Source organism: Mustela putorius, unplaced genomic scaffold (assembly GCF_011764305.1).
Source record: "Mustela putorius furo isolate JIRA1106 unplaced genomic scaffold, ASM1176430v1.1 tig00000695_pilon_pilon_pilon, whole genome shotgun sequence".
Taxonomy (NCBI): Eukaryota; Metazoa; Chordata; class Mammalia; order Carnivora; family Mustelidae; genus Mustela; species Mustela putorius.
The window spans coordinates 10,523,106-10,539,774 of NW_025421447.1; the positions used below are offsets into that span (position 1 = coordinate 10,523,106).

The window sequence follows — 16,669 nt, forward strand, 5'->3', positions numbered from 1 at the left end:
GTTGAGAGAGAGAGAGCATGAACCAGGGAGAGGGGCAGAGGAAGAGGAAGAAGCAGATCCCTGATGAGCAGGGAGCTGGATGTGGGGCTCAGTCCCTGGACCCCGGGATCATGACCTGAGCCAAAGGCAGATGCTTAACCGACTGAGCCACCTAGGCGTCCCTGAGACTCAGCTGTGACTTAACTGTGGGTGTATAATTGTATAGTTTGCATTTAGGTGGATAGTCTTTGACATACTCTGTAGTAGCTTGGTGTATTTTTACAGATAGATTAAATTCATTCTTCATATTTTGACCAGTAAGTAGTGAATTTGAAGCAAGTAAATATAAGTCTTTTGGTGAAAACAAAGAAAGCATTATAGAATGCCTACATATATTGTGAAGCATTTTTTTTTTAAAAGATTTTATTTATTTATTTGAGAGAGCACAAGCAGGGGGAACAGCAGAAGAAGAGGGAGAAGCAGGCTCATCGCTGAGCAGGGAGCCCAATGTGGGGATGCTTAACCAACTGAGCCACCCAGGCGCCCCTCTTGTGAAGCATTTTTAATACTAAGTTTTTAAACATTGGCATTCAGAGCAGTGTTTCCTCATTTTTCCTCATCTTCTCACATATCTGCATTTTCAGGACTTGGTCACTAAAACTAAGGCTTTTTGGTATTTGTGCTTACTATGGCTTCAAAATGTAGCTCATTTGATTGATCACTTTCTTTCCTTCTTTCTTTCTTTTTTTTTTTAAGAATTTATTTGACAGAGAGAGATCCAAGTAGGCAGAGGCAGGCAGAGAGAGGAGGAAGCAGGCTCCCCCTGAGCAGAGAGCCCAATGCAGAACTTGATCCTAGGACCCTAAGACCATGGCCTGAGTCAAAGGCAGAGGCTTAACCCACTGGTGCCCTGATTGATCACGTTTACATGAAATGATCTCTCTCTCTCTCTCTCTCATAGATATCAAACCTTCCAATATTCTTCTGGACAGGAGTGGAAATATTAAGCTCTGTGACTTTGGCATCAGCGGACAGCTGGTGGACTCCATTGCCAAGACAAGAGATGCCGGGTGTAGGCCTTACATGGCAGTAAGTACAAAGGCCAGACCTTCCCATTTGGTAGTCTTTGCCCAGAGAGCCTGTGCCCTTGGGGGCTCGCCTTCTGCCACTGGTCACGCAGTTTCGCCATACTAGAACATTTTCTTCTACCTAAAAACCAAACTGAGGTTCTAGCTTCTCCATCAAACTATGACATTATCCCAGTGAAGTCCTGTTTCATTGTCATAGTCTACTCTGCTTGTCCGCTAGGTGGTTGAATAGTTCTCAGAAGGCCTCTGTGCTTCCCGCACCCCATGTGCTCGCGTGACTGTTGGGTCACTGTAGGGTCATGGATACTATGGATCACGTATCCACATCATCCATTCACACGTGGAAAATGTGGCCTAGGCCACTCAGGGATGCTTCTTTTCCAGTTGGAGAAGAATGGGAGACTGGAGTTCGCAGAGTTCCTAATCGAACTCAGTACAGCTTAGAGTCTGGGGCTGTGTTCTGCAGATTGTTGGCCCTTCCTCAGAGGTGGATGTAGCACACTGACAGATCCAAGGGTGGAGGTCTTGAGCGCCAGCCTCAGGGAGACAGCCTTACAGCCTTCCTTGTGTGTCATGCTCCTCTTACCCCCGCGAATGCACATGCTGTGCCTACAGCTGGATTTTGATTTGTATTTGATTGGAAATTTAGTGTCTATATTTTAAGCATTTCCCCTAGCTGTCAGTGTCTTCCCTAATATGTCCGTGGTTCCTTGGGGACTGGCATGCTGCTCTGACACGGTGACACATGGGCTTTGCAGACTGTTGAGACACTCCCGTCAACAGTGCTGGCTGCAGTGTTTATGGACTTGTGTGCGCACGCACATGTGTGTGCACGAAAGGAGGCGTCCATTTAAAGTTTGGGCTTTGTGGATGTTGACTGGCGAGGCAGATTATTGGGGAAATGTGGAAGGTCTTGCATTCATCCTGATAATTAGGGGATAAATGGAACAAAAGTTTCAAAAGCAAGAAATAAGACATATTAAACAGGGAGCATTTGGGAAGTCTCATATTTGATGCATTTAGTAGTAATGCCCTGAGAAGTAACGTGCAGGGCTTGGCACAGTATTGAAGTGTTTTTGCTATGTGACATTGACTAAGAATTATGTTTGATTTATGCAGGTTTTTTTTTTTTTTAAGATTTTATTTATTTACTTGAGACATACAGAGAGAGAGAGCAAACGAGCAGGGGGAGGGGCAGAGGGAGAAGCAGTCTTCCCTCTGAGCAGGGAGCCTGATGGCGGGGCTTGATCCCATGACCAAGATCATGACTCAAGCCGAAGGCAGACACTTAACTGAGTGACCCAGGTGTCCCTGATTTATGTAGGTTTTATGTTTGAATTCAGGTAACTTTTAAGAGAGCATTAGCCTTTAAGTTTTTGTGTGGAAACAGGGTTCGCAGGCCCAGGAAGGGTAGGGCTTTTCTTTCCCTGCTAAGCTTCTTCAGCCTTGGAGTCAGCAGGCTGAGGATGAACTCTGTGTCTCTGATCATTATTGGGCTAAATGAAATGCTTCTGTCCACTCCAGTCTTTCAAGGCCTACAGGTGGATGGGAGTGTGATCAGTGTTCTTGTTATTACACGCCTTCTGACGTGACTCTTCTTTGATGCACCTTGACCAAAGGCCTCGGAAATGGATCTTGTCTTTCTATTTAAGATTTATTATTTGTCTTTACTCTCTGGGAATTGTGATTTCTTTTTACATTATCTAACGTAAAGGTGTATGAAGTGTAGAGTTGAAACACAAGTTTTTCCATAAACCAGTTGTTAACGTTCATGTTTTGGGGCCTCTACACCTCCTTGTCTAGGTGTGTGTGTATGTACAGGTGTGTGTGTGTGTGTGTGTGTGTGTGTGTGTGTGTTCTGGGCTGCTTGAAAGTAAGTTTCAGATAGGATAATTTCATTATAAACATTTCCGCCTGTATCTCCCATAGACAAGGGCAGTCTTCTGTGTAACCACACTACCATGACCACCATACCTGAAACAGAAACCCCAGGTAACGAACACGAATTTCCTGGCGTCACCTGATGCGATGCTCATATACGGATTTCCCTGCGGACATCCCACATTCTGGGTTTGTCGATTATCGTTCCCTCATAAGGAGTTTCAGGCTATATGTTTTTTCAGAACGGATGCTTTCTAGACAATAGGTAATTCATATTGTATCGCATCATAAAGCACATCTTGTAATGCTTATACACATGCTTTTTTTTTCCCCCTTTTAAAGCAGTTGAGACATTTGTAAAATAGAAACTCATTTTCTCGATTTTTTTCCCTTTGTTTTTCTTCTCCAAATGAGTAATTAATCTTTTCATTTCCGAAGGATTCCTTCCCCTGCTAGCCTCTCATGCTTCCCAAGCTCTGCTGTCCTCCAATATGAAGTCACACCAGCTTCCCTGTCTTTGACCAGCATTTCCTCTTGTATCTCTTCTCCTTCTGTGATAGAAACTCATCTCTATTAGTTTGTAGGATACGTCGTCCTGATTGCTAGTAGAAGTAGGAACTCATTTCATAGCAGTCCTTTCTGAAATATGTTGATTTATTTACCTTGGACATTTCTCAAACCTTGACATAATCTCCTTTTAAAATAGATACAGCCTATTAGGCAGGAAAATCTAACCAGGTTCTGTCATCAACATCAGGAAATTGTTGAAGTTTGTGTCCTCTTTTGGTCTTTGTTCAACAAATTGGGTAATACACATTCATTCATTTATATTCTTTTTCTGTCTCTTTGGTTTCAAAAAACTTGATTCTTCAGGACATAATATTCATTTTCCACTTGTGTATAAAACTGAAACAGTGGTATTCACTTTTTTCCCTTGGGAAGACCATTCACGTTTTCGAATGTCTGGTAAAGAAATTATTTACCAGTTCTTGTAAGACTTCATTTTTGCTCAGAGGCTTCTGTGACAAACTCCGTCTCTTTGCTTGTTACGAGTTTATGCAGATTTTCTAATATTTCTAAGTCACTTTTGGTAATTTGTGTGCTTTTAGGAATGTTTCCATTCCATCTGGGTTATCTGACTTTGTAAGTTCAGTGTCTGTGTTCCCTCAGGAAGTTTCCAGTTTCTGTTCGTGACTCCAGTGGATGGGTCATACTTCCAGTTTCTTTGTGTGCTTTGTATTTTTGTGTGTGTGAGAAACTGGACATTTTGAATATTATAGTGTTGTGGTTCTGTGGGGTGCCTGGGTGGTTTAGTGGGTTCAGCTTCTGACTCTTGGTTTCAGCTCAGGTCGTGATCTCAGGGTCGTGAGATGGAGCCCCACGTCGGGCTCTGTGCCAGTGGGGCGTCTCCTTAAGATGGTCTCCCCCTTTGATCCCCCCGACCCCTGCTCACACACAGGTGTGCTGGCTCTTAAATAAATAAATAAATTGTGGTGATTTGGGAACTAAATTATTAATTCTGGAAATAAAATAAGATGATTCTCCCCCTCTCCTCATGGTGTGTTTTGTTCCTTTCTGTGAGATGTAGCTGTTTCTCTAGTGATTTTTTCCTACCGTCTTGTTTTAAAGTCTGTATTCTTACTCCTATGTAGTCTCTGATGTCTGTTTTCTTAGCTTGTGTTCAGCTAGTGTTTTGACGGTTTTGTTTTTTGTTTTCTTAGGGTTTTTTCTTTCTTCTTCTTCTTTTTTTTTTTTTTTTAATACCAGGACCCAAAAGGAGAAAAAAAAAATCCACAAAGAAAACAATGGGGAAGAGACCCCAACATTCCAGTCTTTGCAGATTGGCTCTGTGCTTGAGCGCTCCTGCGTAGCCCGACCATTTACAAGCCTGCCTTTACCTCTACTTGGTACTTGCCCTCAGTCTGTAGATCAGCCAGAGGTTACAGCTGAAGTTCTTATCAGGTTTTTCTGAGCATGTGTCCTGCCTCAGGCATGCACATGGCTTTCTGAATTTCTCAATATACACAGGCGATCTTGAATGGCTTAATTTTCCAAAAGAACTCTTCCGTCTACTTTTCCTGCCATACTTCTGGAGCTCTAACGTATCTCTGTCCTCATCTTTTGCACCAGCCATCCACGGGTCCTTCGTTCGCCTTATAGAGTTTCTGCTTTTCTGCCTCAAAAACTCTGTAAGGCAAATGAAGGACCCTATGACTGATCTACAGACTGATGTGGGATGATATTTTCACTTCCTGGTGACTTTGAAATCCCATCACATTATGCCTGTTTTAAAAAATGTTTAATAACATTTAAATGTTTAATAAGTTTGAAGAAGTCTATTATTGATAGTTTTATAAATGTGTTTCTTATTGGAAGATCATGTCCTTGTTCAGTACATAAAAGATAAAATGCAGACCATAAAATGGAGAATTGATTACCCATCATTCATTCATAAAGGGAAAAAATTGTGAGCATATGTCCCGCTACATTTTTATGTAAATGTAAACTTATTACACATATGCTTTTTATCTGTTCTGTAGGCATTTGCAGGCGTGTTTCCAGGCCAGGGCATCTTCATATATTATGAATTTGGCCACTGAAAATTAACTGACTTTCTATTTTTGCCTGCTTGCTGTTTTTTTGTTTTGTTTTGCTTTGTTGGTATTTTGTTATTCTTAATATTGCCGCAAAATTTTTAAGCTGTGTCTTCCCACAACTCTTTTCTGTTTTCCCTTGGGTATAAAAGGTTCACGCCTCTTGAGACCTATGGGGAAACGATGTATGACTGAGAGAGTATATTTTTAAATGTCATTCTGGATTAGAGTATTACAGTTTTATCTTTGTTGAGTTGATAGGCCAGAATGGGATTTGGGGAAAATTTCCTGGGAGTTTTGTTATGTATTTTATTTCATTTATTTATTTATTTATTTTTAAAGATTTTATTTATGACAGAGAGAGAGATAGCAAGAGAGGGAACACAAGCAGGGAGAGTTGGGGAGGGAGAAGCAGGCTCCCTGCTGAGCAGGAAGCCCAATGCAGGGCTCCATCCCAGGACAACAGATCATGACCTGAGCCAAAGGCAGACACTTAACAATGACTGAGTCACCCAGGTGCCCCTTTGTTATGTATTTTAAAATCATTAAGAAAGGTAGATACTTTTGCATTTTTTTTTAAATTTGGCCACTTTTATGTATTAACCTTTGCCCATTTTTTCTATGAGAAAGCCAGTCTTTGGTATTGACGTAAAATATAATGAGAATCTTAATCCGTTTTTTATTAGGTTTCATATATTTTCCCTGAAGTTGTCCTTTGTCTTGAAATTTTACTTATTTGTGGTTGAATTGCAGAAATAGAAAAATTCCATGTGGCTAGTTTATCAGTGTTACCTTTATGCTTTCTGGCCATTAGCGTGTCTTGAAAGATCTTTCTTATGCCAAGATTAGACATGGTTGCAGGGTCACATCAGAATATCTAAGTTTAGGCTTTTGTTTTTTACATTTTAGGTTTTTAATCCTGCTGTGATCATCGTTGGTGTGTTATTAAGGGAAAGAGTCTAACTTTTCTCCTCACAGTTGGTTAAACAGTTAAGAATTTTTTTAAACTTTAATTTTTTAAATATTAATTCTTTGAAGAGATTTTATTTATTTATTTATTTATTTGAGAGAGAGGGTGAGAGAGAATGTGATCTGGAGGGAGAGGGAGAGAAAATCTCAAGCAGATTCCCCACTGAGCACAGAGCCCAACACGGGGCTTGAACTCATGACCTGAGCCGAAACTAAGAGTTGGATGCTTAACTGACTGAACCACCCAGGTGCCCCTATTTTTTTTTTTTTTTATTCAAGAATAATTAACATACAGTGGTGTGAGTCTCAGATGTATAATATAAGGACTCGGCAGTTCTATACATTACTTAGTGCTCATGGTGACAAGAGCCCTGTTAATCCCCTTCACCTATGAAATAAACATTTTATTTTAATTATCTGTTTATACAAACTCTGTTGTTTAGAATCAGTACTCTTGGTACTAAATGCTTGGATTTGGGACTGTTTCTGGACTATGTTATATCATCTTTCTGCATGTTTCATATGAACAGTGTATCATATTAAAAAGAATTCAGCAGGAATCTAAGTGGTATCTCTTTAGACATATAAATTCCTTTGGTTATTGCATTTTTATGTTCTTGAGTCTTCCCAATGAAGAATATGTTGTTTCTCTCCATTTTCTCTGGTTATCTTAATGTTTCTTGTTTATTTTTCCTTCTTACAGGCTGTGCACATTTCTTACTAAATTCTTGCAAATTTTGTTGTCATTTCTGAGTACTTGTATATACCCATTGTATGTGTTTTTTCTCCCTTTGTTTTTGTTTTTGTTTTTGTTTTTGTGTTCAAGCACAACATGGGGCTTGAACTCATGACCCTGAGATCAAGACCTGAGCTGAAATCAAGATTCTCATACTCAACCGACTGAGCCACCCAGGCACCCCACCCACCCCCCCCCCCGCTTTTTTTTTAATCCATCCTAGTGGGGTCCTTTTACCCCCATTACTGCATTTTAACTGCTGTCATTAGAGTAAATACCATCGTTTATGTTGCTGAAGACCATGGTGAGTTTTAAGTCCTGATCTTCCTTAGTTTTCCTGTAATGTTTAAAATACTATATTCTTTACTTTTTTTTTAAAGATTGTATTTATTTTTTTGACAGAGGGAGACACAGCAATAGAGGGAACACAAGCAGGGGGAATGGGAGAGGGAGAAGCAGGCTTCCCACAAAACAGGGAGCCTGATGCAGGGCTCAATCCCAGGACCCTGGGATCTTGCCCTGAACCAAAGGCACACCCTGCGATCTTGCCCTGAACCAAAGGCAACTCTTAATGACTGAGCCACCCTAGTGCCCTTTGCCCCCAAAATACTGCATTCTTGAAGGACTTTGGTCACTTGGCTTCACAGCATGACATACTCTTGGGTACCTGTCTGGTTGGCCTTTCTCTCCCGGTTCTCTAGGGGCTTCTCATCCTCCTGATCTCTTTACACTGGTGTGCTCCAGGGTTGATATTCAGTCTCTTTTTCCCTCTTAACTACGTTGATTGTTTTAGTGAGTTCATTCAATCCCAAGTATTAATTCTTTCTGTCTCTTTTGTTCAGCAAAGTGCAGCATCTGTCATTTAGTGGGTGCTCAGAAATGATGAATGCTGATAATTTCTTTCCTGACCACACCTCACCTGTCAGTTCTAAAACCATGTCTCTGGTTTCCTACTTTATGACCCTTCATAGGTCCCATAGAAGTCATGGATACAAGAAGTCCATTACCGAGCTCTCGACCTCATCATATCACCTTTCTGCTTCCTACAAGAGCTGGGGGCTGCCTCCCTCCCTGCTCCCCACCTCCCGCCCCAGTTTGTCTGTAATTTAGTAAATACGAACTCCTCTTTCTAGTTGTTCAGACTTGGGAGTTTCATTTCATTCTACTTTCCATATTCTGCCTCCTGTCCGTAAGCAAAGGCTTGTCTGCTTTACTTTGAAGGCATGGAACCCATTGTCTTTTTAAAAACCACTGAGGTTCCTAGGCCATTGGCATTTCTCACCTGCCTGATGGCTGTCATCCCCAGAATGGTGTCCCTGCTTGACCTTGCTCTACTGCATAGTCTGTGCTCAACGCAACAGCCAGCTCTCCTTTCCAGGCACTGTCATATGATGCCCCTTCACCCCCACATCCTCACAGTGGGTCTACAAGGCTCTCTCTGAGTCACCCTCATTTTATCTCCAGCCTTGTTTGTCCAGCTCGCTGACCTCTCCGTTCCACATATATATGAGAGGGAATTCCTGCCTCAGGGTCTCTTCCCTTCTTCTTTGAACTCTCTCCCCTGTGAATATTTTTAGTGTGCCAGTTTTTCACTTCCATTAGGTCTTGGAGCAAATGCATCGATAAAAAACATCCTGGACCACCGCATGTGACATGGTGCCCTCCCTTTCTCTCTCAACCTCCTTGACCCTGCTTGGCTTCTTAATCCTCATCACTACCCGACTGTTGGTTTCAGTATCTCTCCCAAACAGATTGCGAGCCCTTGGAGACCCAAGTCTTTGTTCCCCATTGTGTTCTTGGGTGCTAAGACAGTTTTTGTTACTATTTTGAATGTAATATGATGTGTTTTCCTAATAATTGCTGATATGCAGAGGAAAGCTAGTTAGATTGATATGTTAATTTTATAACCAGCCAAATTACTCATCTGCCTGACTTTTTAATAGGTTGCAGATGGTACTCCAGGTACCATTCTGCACATAATTTTTGCCTTGGCCCTCTTCATATTTATTGATCTTTCTCATACATGTGTATGTATTTATTTTTCTCATATTTACTTCTGTTGCTTTGCCTAGAACTTCTAGATGTTGATTAACAATATTGATAGGATTCTCATGTTTTTTTAGACTTTTCTGATTTAAGTCTCTGTGCATTTCTGTGTGTGTGTGTGTATGAGAGAGAGAGAGAGAAGATGAGAATGAATCAGGAACAGCTGTTAAAATTTTATTAAGTGCCTTTTTTGGTGTCAGTCCATGAGGCAATGTCTGTATCTACTGATAGGATGAACATAGTAACCTCTATTTCCTGTGGTTGAACCATTCCGGCATTTGAGAAATAATCCCAACTCACAGTTTATATGTTTAATGTATTTTTACATTTGGTATGTTAATATGATAATTTCTGAATGAAAAATGTTTAAATGAGATTAGTTATAGTTCATGTTGTGAAGGTTTTATATGGGCTATTCCAGCTTTAAAAATCAAACTGGGAAAATTTCCATCTTTATTTTACTTATAGTAAAAAGTTAGTAATTAGCTCATGAGTGAAACATCTTTGACCTCCTCAAGCTCAAAAAATTTCCCCAGACTTCAGAACATCGGTGGTGGCATAGTTTTCTGTTCCTTGAAATTGAAATCCATCTTAGTCAGAAGTCTTTGAGGAAAGAGAGAGAATTCTTCAAAAGCTGTGAAATTTTACTATTTCGTCAGCATCAGCACGTGTGTGGGTGTGTACGCATGTGTCTATGCATACACATACATATTTTTGTTTTCGAGTTGTTTTAAATGTTAGATGTTAAGAGCGATTTTCTGGAATGTTTTTTAATATCCAAATGTGTGGGAGTTTAAACATTTGTCTACAGTTTCTTTAAAACAGCTCCCTTTAAAAGGTGGAGACCAAGTACAGCCTGACGCATGGACTGAACTTTGCAAGTCACTTCTATTGAAGAACATAAGGCAGGAAGGACATTGTGTCCCTTCTGAGAGTAGGTCATAAAAAAGCATTGTAGCTTCTTTCTTCTTTCTTTCTTGGATTGCTCACTTTGGGGAGAACCAACTACCATGTTGTTTAGACACTTAAACCAGCTTTATGAGAGACTCACATGGTGACGAACTAAGGCTTCCTGCCAGGAACTGTGTATATGAGCCTGTTGACAAATCTTCCAGAACCCCAGTAAAGTCGTCAGTCCTGCCCAACTTCCTGACTGTAGTCATGAGACGCCCTGAGTCAGAACCACCCATCAAAAGTAGTCCCTGAATCCTGACTCACTGAAACTGTGACATAATAAGTGTTTGTTGTTTTAAAGCTACTCAGTTTTAGGATAATTTGTTACACATCATAGCTAACCACTACAAAGTGTTTCATTGATTCTTTTTAATCTTTTGGCTTATTACTTCCTTTCAAAGCTTTTTAGCCTGTACATTTCTGCCTATTGGGACATACTGAGAGTCTTTTTAGCATGATCAGTGACCAACTAAAAATGAAATATTGGAAAAGGCCTGTTCTGTATTATTAAGTACATTTATTCAGCACCCCCTTTTTTGCCTCTTTAATCCAAGAAAATTAAGGATTTGTTCAAAATCTGTTAACATTATGATTGTCAGTTTCTCCTTATTTCTTGGTTTTTATTTTATATATTTCAATACAGAGTAACTTGAGTTGTGTATTTTATACATACTTTTGGATATAAAATTGTCTTATCTTTTTTTGTTGTTGTTGCCGTTTTTGTTAATGTTACATATCCTATTCTCTGAGTTGATGTTTTTAAACTTTATAATTTTAACAGGCCTTTTGTTTTTCTTCTTCTTTTTTTCTTTTTTAAAGATTTTATTTATTTATTTATTTGACAGAGATCACAAGTAGGCAGAGGAGGCAGGCAAAGAGAGAGGAGGAAGCAGGCTCCCCACTGTGCAGAGAGCCCAACACAGGGCTGGATCCCAGGACCCTGAGATCCTTACCCAAGCCAAAGGCAGAGGCTTTAACCCACTGAGCCACCCAGGCACCCCAGAAGGCTTTGTGTTTTTCAGACCTATACTTTGGATTTAGCTTTGGGATGTGGTATCTTTACTTCATGAATCTTAGATATCTACTTCTCTCAAAGAATAATTTTCAAAATGTTAAAAATAGGGGCGCCTGGGTGGCTCAGTGGGTTAAAGCCTCTGCCTTCGGCTCAGGTCATGATCCCAGGGTCCTGGGATGGAGCCCCGCGTCGGGCTCTCTGCTCAGCAAGGAGCCTGCTTCTTCCTCTCTCTCTGCCTGCCTCTCTGCCTACTTGTGATATCTCTCTCTCTCTCTCTCTCTCTGTCAAATAAATAAATAAAATCTTTAAAAAAAATTATTAAAAATATTATACATACAAGTAAAGAAAGAACCTATCAAAAATACATTTAACTCATTCATAAGAACACTGGGCAGGCAGGAAGGTGAGACTAGCTCAAGAACATTTGTGTAAGTCAGTATTTATGGTCCCTGAGGAAAGAACGCTGGGATGGGATGGCTCATTCAGAAACAGTACTGATCATCATCTCCCCGTCCATAAAGATGTAAACTTCTGGGGTTACTGAACAGAAATCATTTACATCCCTCATGGGCAAAAAATATTCCAGTAATCATGTAACTTAAGTAAGTGTCTGTCCCTAGTGAATAATAAATATCAAGTGACATGAAAGGAAATGTAAATAATCTTTGGGTAGGCTTGCCGGTGCTCTTGTACGATCGAAAGGAAGTGAAACCCTTGTTTGACTGACTTACAGGAGTTGGGTCAGTTTTCTGAAACTGAAATTCCAGCCCTTTGACATAAGCATACAACAGTTTCAGAAGGACACGACCACCAGAACCACAAATGGTAGGCCCCCATTTTAAGTGTACACTTTGGATTTTGACAGATGTAGTTACGTAATCACCTCATCAATCAAGAGATGAAAATGTATGTCGCCAAAAAAAGATCATTGGTCCTGTTTTCTGTCAGTGTCAGTTGGATTTGCTTTTCCTGGAGTTTCATCTAAATGTCACCTTACACCATGTACTGGTTAGTGTCTTGCCTTCTCTCTCCCAGCATAATGTTTTGAAGAGATAGCCCTGTTTTTGATGTGTGTTAGTTCATTCTTTTGATTGCTGAGAAATTCTACATTCTACTGATAGATCACAGTTTATTCATACCTGTGGGCATCTTGGCATTACCGAGTTTTTCAGTACCTGGTGTTTCTCCATTTATTGAGGTCGTTTTGCTGTCAGTAGTGTTCTGTAGTTTTCAGTGTAGGATCTCTTGAACTCTTAAATTTATTCCTAAGGAATGCATGTTTCTTGATGCCACTATTGTAAATGGAATTTTAAAATGTATTTTCCAGTGTTTTTCTTTTCTTTTTTTAAAAAGATTTTATTGTTTATAATTTTTTAAAGATTTATTGTTTATTTGTTTGTTTGTTTTGACAGAGATCACAAGTAGGCAGAGAGGTAGACAGAGAGAGGGGGAAGCAGGCTCCCCGCCAAGCAGAAAGCCCAATGCGGGGCTTGATCCCAACCCCAAAACCATGACCCAAGCCAAAGGCAGCGACTCAACCCACTGAGCCACCCAGGCACCTCATATTTTTGTTTTTTAAAAAAAGAGTTTATTTATTTGAGAAAAAGAGCAAGTGGGAGAAGGAGCAGGGGGAAAAGGACAAGCAGACTCCACACTGAGGACAGAGCCTGATACAAGGCTCCATCCCAGGACCCCAAGATCATGACCTGAGCTGAGATCAAGAGTCAGATGCTTACCTGCCTGAACCACTCAGGGGCCCCTTCCAGTGTTTTTTCTTGTTGTAGGTAAAGACAGATGATTTGCATATTTTGTCATTGTGCCCTGGGTCCCTAATAGTTTCACTTTAGTTTCAGTAGGGATTTTCTGTGTAAACAGTTGCAGAAGTTCAGGTGTCTGTGTTCAAAATAGTGTTTGTTTTTGTTTTGTTTTGTTTTTTCTTCATCTTTTTATATTGGCTAGGACCTCCAATACAATGCTGAATAGAAGTTGTACCTCGGGGGTGCGTGGGTGGCTCAGTTGGTGAAGCATCTGTCTTCTGCTTAGGTTATGATCTCAGGGTCCTGGGATTGAGTCCTGCATCAAGCTCCCTGCTCAGTTGAGGGGTGGTCAGCTTCTCCTTCTCCCTCTGCCTGGAGGTCCCCCTGCTTGTGCTCTCTCTCTCTCTGTCAGATAAATAAATAAAATCTTTTAAAAAGTGAAGAAGTTGTACTTTATTCCACATTTAATAAGGAAGGGGGTGTTCTGGATCTCAGAGGTAAGTGTGATGTTTGCTATAAATGATTTTTGGATGCCCTTTGTGAAATGAAGTTTCCTTCTTTTCTCTTAGTGTTCTAAGAACTGAATTTTGAATTTTGTCAGATGCCTACATTTATTGAGACGAAGATATGATATTTCTTCATTTTTCTGAAAATATGTTGCATCAGATTGCTTTTGAAGTTTTAAGTCAGTATTGTATTCCTGAGATAAACACAGCTTGGTCCCAATTATTACCTCTTCACATGTTGTCAATTGGATTTTCTCATTATTTTTGTTAACAGTTTTTGTGTCTGTGTTTATGAAGGTTATGAATTGTGTTGTGATGTCTTTATTAGGTTTCCGTAAGTGATTATATTGGCCTCATAAAACATTTTCAAAAGACATTTGTGTAAGACCTGTGTTATTACTCCCTTGCATGATTGAAAGAGTTTACCAGAACCCATCTGGATTTCAGCTTTTTTTCATGGGAAGATTTTTAATAACAAATTCATTGCAAAAGTAGGTTTTGTTTTGTTTTTTAAAGATTTTATTTATTTATTTCACAGAGATCACAGTAGGCAGAGAGGCAGGCAGAGAGAGAGGGGAGAACAGGCTCCCCACTGAGCACAGAGCCTGATGTGGGGCTTGATCCCAGGACCCTGGGGCCATGACCTGAGCCAAAGGCAGAGGCTTTAACCCACTGAGCCACCCAGGTGCCCCGAAAAAGTAGTTTTAAGTCTATTCACATTTCTGTATTCTTTTTGATAGGTTTCATTTTAAAAATAATATATCCATTTCCTCAGTTTCTGGAAGAGTGGTAGTTATGTCCCCTCTTTTGTTCTGATTTTAGTCATCTGATTGTCTTTCCTTTTCACTTAGTCAGTGTAGCCGAAAGTTTGTCAATTTTATTGAGTGTTCCAGAGAATCCTTTTGGGTTTTGTTGTCTTTTTTCTTTGTTTGTTTGTTTGTTTTTCTCTATTTTACTTGTTCTTCTGTTTCTAATTCCTTAAAGTTTTAAAGTGAGGTGTTGATTGCCATCTGTCTTGTCTTCTAGTATTTGCATTCAGCGCTATGAATTTCCCCCTGAATACTACTTTTGCTGCATTTCCCAACATATGATAAGTTCTACTTCATTTTCATTTAGTGCAAAGTTTGTTTTTGTTGTTGTTTTTTACCTGAGGCTTTCTCTGTGATCCGTGTACTGCCTAATCTCCAAATACTTGGGGGATTTCCCAGGTAACTCTCTCTTAATGATTTCTAATTTAGCAACTTTGTGACACACTTTACATGATTCTCTTTTTAAAAATAAGGTGTGTTTTATGTCCCAGAACATGGTCCATATCAGTGGATGTTCCATGAGAGCCTGAGAAAAATGTGTAACCTGCTGTTGTTGGACAGAGTATTTTCCTCTCTTGGTTGACTATCTGGGATTTCTGGGTACCTTATATCTTATCTTAAATACACATTTTAGGGCTAAAAACTAAGTAGCTCCCAGTGAATATTTATTTATGCAGCCTCAGTACTCATGTTCAAAACAAAAATGTGTAAAATAGGTCTCCAAATAAGTTGTTGCTGACAGGCAGGATTTATAACATAGTCAACTCTTGCATTTATGCACATTTCTTTCAATAGCAGTGACTCAGCCTTTGGTAAGGACCATTGCCAGCTCTGTGCTCCTGGTTCTCTAGCTCCTTCTCCGTCCCTGATGCACTGTGTAAATCATGGAAATGATTTCAAGGAAATGTGAAGAATGCTCTCTTCATGGAAACTACTAAAGTTGATTTTTGCTGTTTGGGTGATAGGATAATATATTTTGTCAGTTTAATTTGGTTAAAAATGACTAATAGATGTCTTTAAAGATATGCATAGTGATGCCTTTAGCTTTATGATGAAGAATGGGTGGAGTAATTGTAATGAAATTAGCTCATGTTTGCTCTTGTATCTTAGATATATTGTGGTGTGGCCTTATTCAGTGAAACAGATAAGACTTAGTCTTCTTCTTCTTTTTTTTTTTTTTTGGCTATCTGACCCTGCAATTCTTTATTTTTTTTTCACTTTTCCACTTTTCTTCCTTTTTTCTTTGTTCTCAGCTTCCGGTTTGTAAATGCTGGTGAGTCCTTGGGGGTAAAAATTAGAAGAGTTGCTTTGTGTTCCCTTTATGGAGGTGGTAATGGGTTGGGTGTTATTGTTGTTGGTTTTCATTATGATGATGGCTTCCTGTTCCTCCCAGTCTGACCCTACATGTGGATTCTTCTAGGAGTATGCTGGCATTTCAGCTCCCTACCCAGCTGTTGCTTCCATCATGTTCCTTGAGAATATGCATAATTAATGACCATGACTTCTCTTTCTGTTCCAGCCTGAAAGAATAGACCCGAGCGCGTCACGACAAGGATATGACGTCCGTTCTGATGTCTGGAGTTTGGGGATCACATTGGTACGTTCATCACAGTACTGTAGCAGGAAATTCAGAATGGAAAGAAAATTTTATCACCCTTCCACCCCTCCTGAGAACTGCTTTTTTTTTCTCTTCTAGTCTTTGACTTTACTTACCTATTTTTTCCTCTATAGTTATAACCGCAGGGACTCTATCTTCTAGTTGTTGGGAAAAAGTCTGTGTTTTTTAATTTTTTTTATAAACATCATTACGTATTTTTAGCCCCAGGGGTACAGGTCTGAATCGCCAGGTTTACACGTCACAGCACTCACCACAGCACAGCCCCCCCCACCCCCCTGCAATGTCTATAACCCCACCACCCTCTCCTGACCCCCCTCCCCCCAGCAACCCTCAGTTTGTTCTGTGAAGATTAAGAGTCTTTTACAGTTTGTTTCCCTCCTGATCCCATCTTGTTTCATTTATTCTTTTCCTACCCCCCAAGCCCCCCACGTTGCATCTCCACTTCCTCATATCAGAGAGATCATATGATGGTTGTCTTTCTCCTATTGAAAAGTCTGTGTTTTACTTTGAAAATCAAACCAGAGTTGACGGTTTCCCTCACGGTTTTTTGCGGTGCCTCTGCGCCCTCCGTTGTGCTTTTGGATCTCTTGGCAGAGGTACTAGGAGTCACACCTGCATCAGGAAGAGGGACGGGGAGGGTGGCTCCTCCCACCTCAGGCAAGAGCAGAGTGTCCGGTAATACTCTGTACAGGGTGTGTGTTAGGCAGACATGTTTAC

At 40.2% G+C, this 16,669-nt stretch overlaps 1 protein-coding gene across 2 annotated transcripts in view; it reads left to right on the top strand.

The window, feature by feature from the left end:
* MAP2K4 (mitogen-activated protein kinase kinase 4) overlaps nucleotides 1-16,669 on the top strand; it is a 130,413-nt gene that overhangs the window by 98,003 nt on the left and 15,741 nt on the right. For both annotated transcript variants that reach the window (XM_045083403.1, XM_045083404.1), the window contains 2 exons: nucleotides 941-1,068; nucleotides 15,854-15,931. In XM_045083403.1, the coding sequence (XP_044939338.1) occupies nucleotides 941-1,068; nucleotides 15,854-15,931 (206 nt within the window). The remainder of the gene's footprint in view (nucleotides 1-940; nucleotides 1,069-15,853; nucleotides 15,932-16,669) is intronic.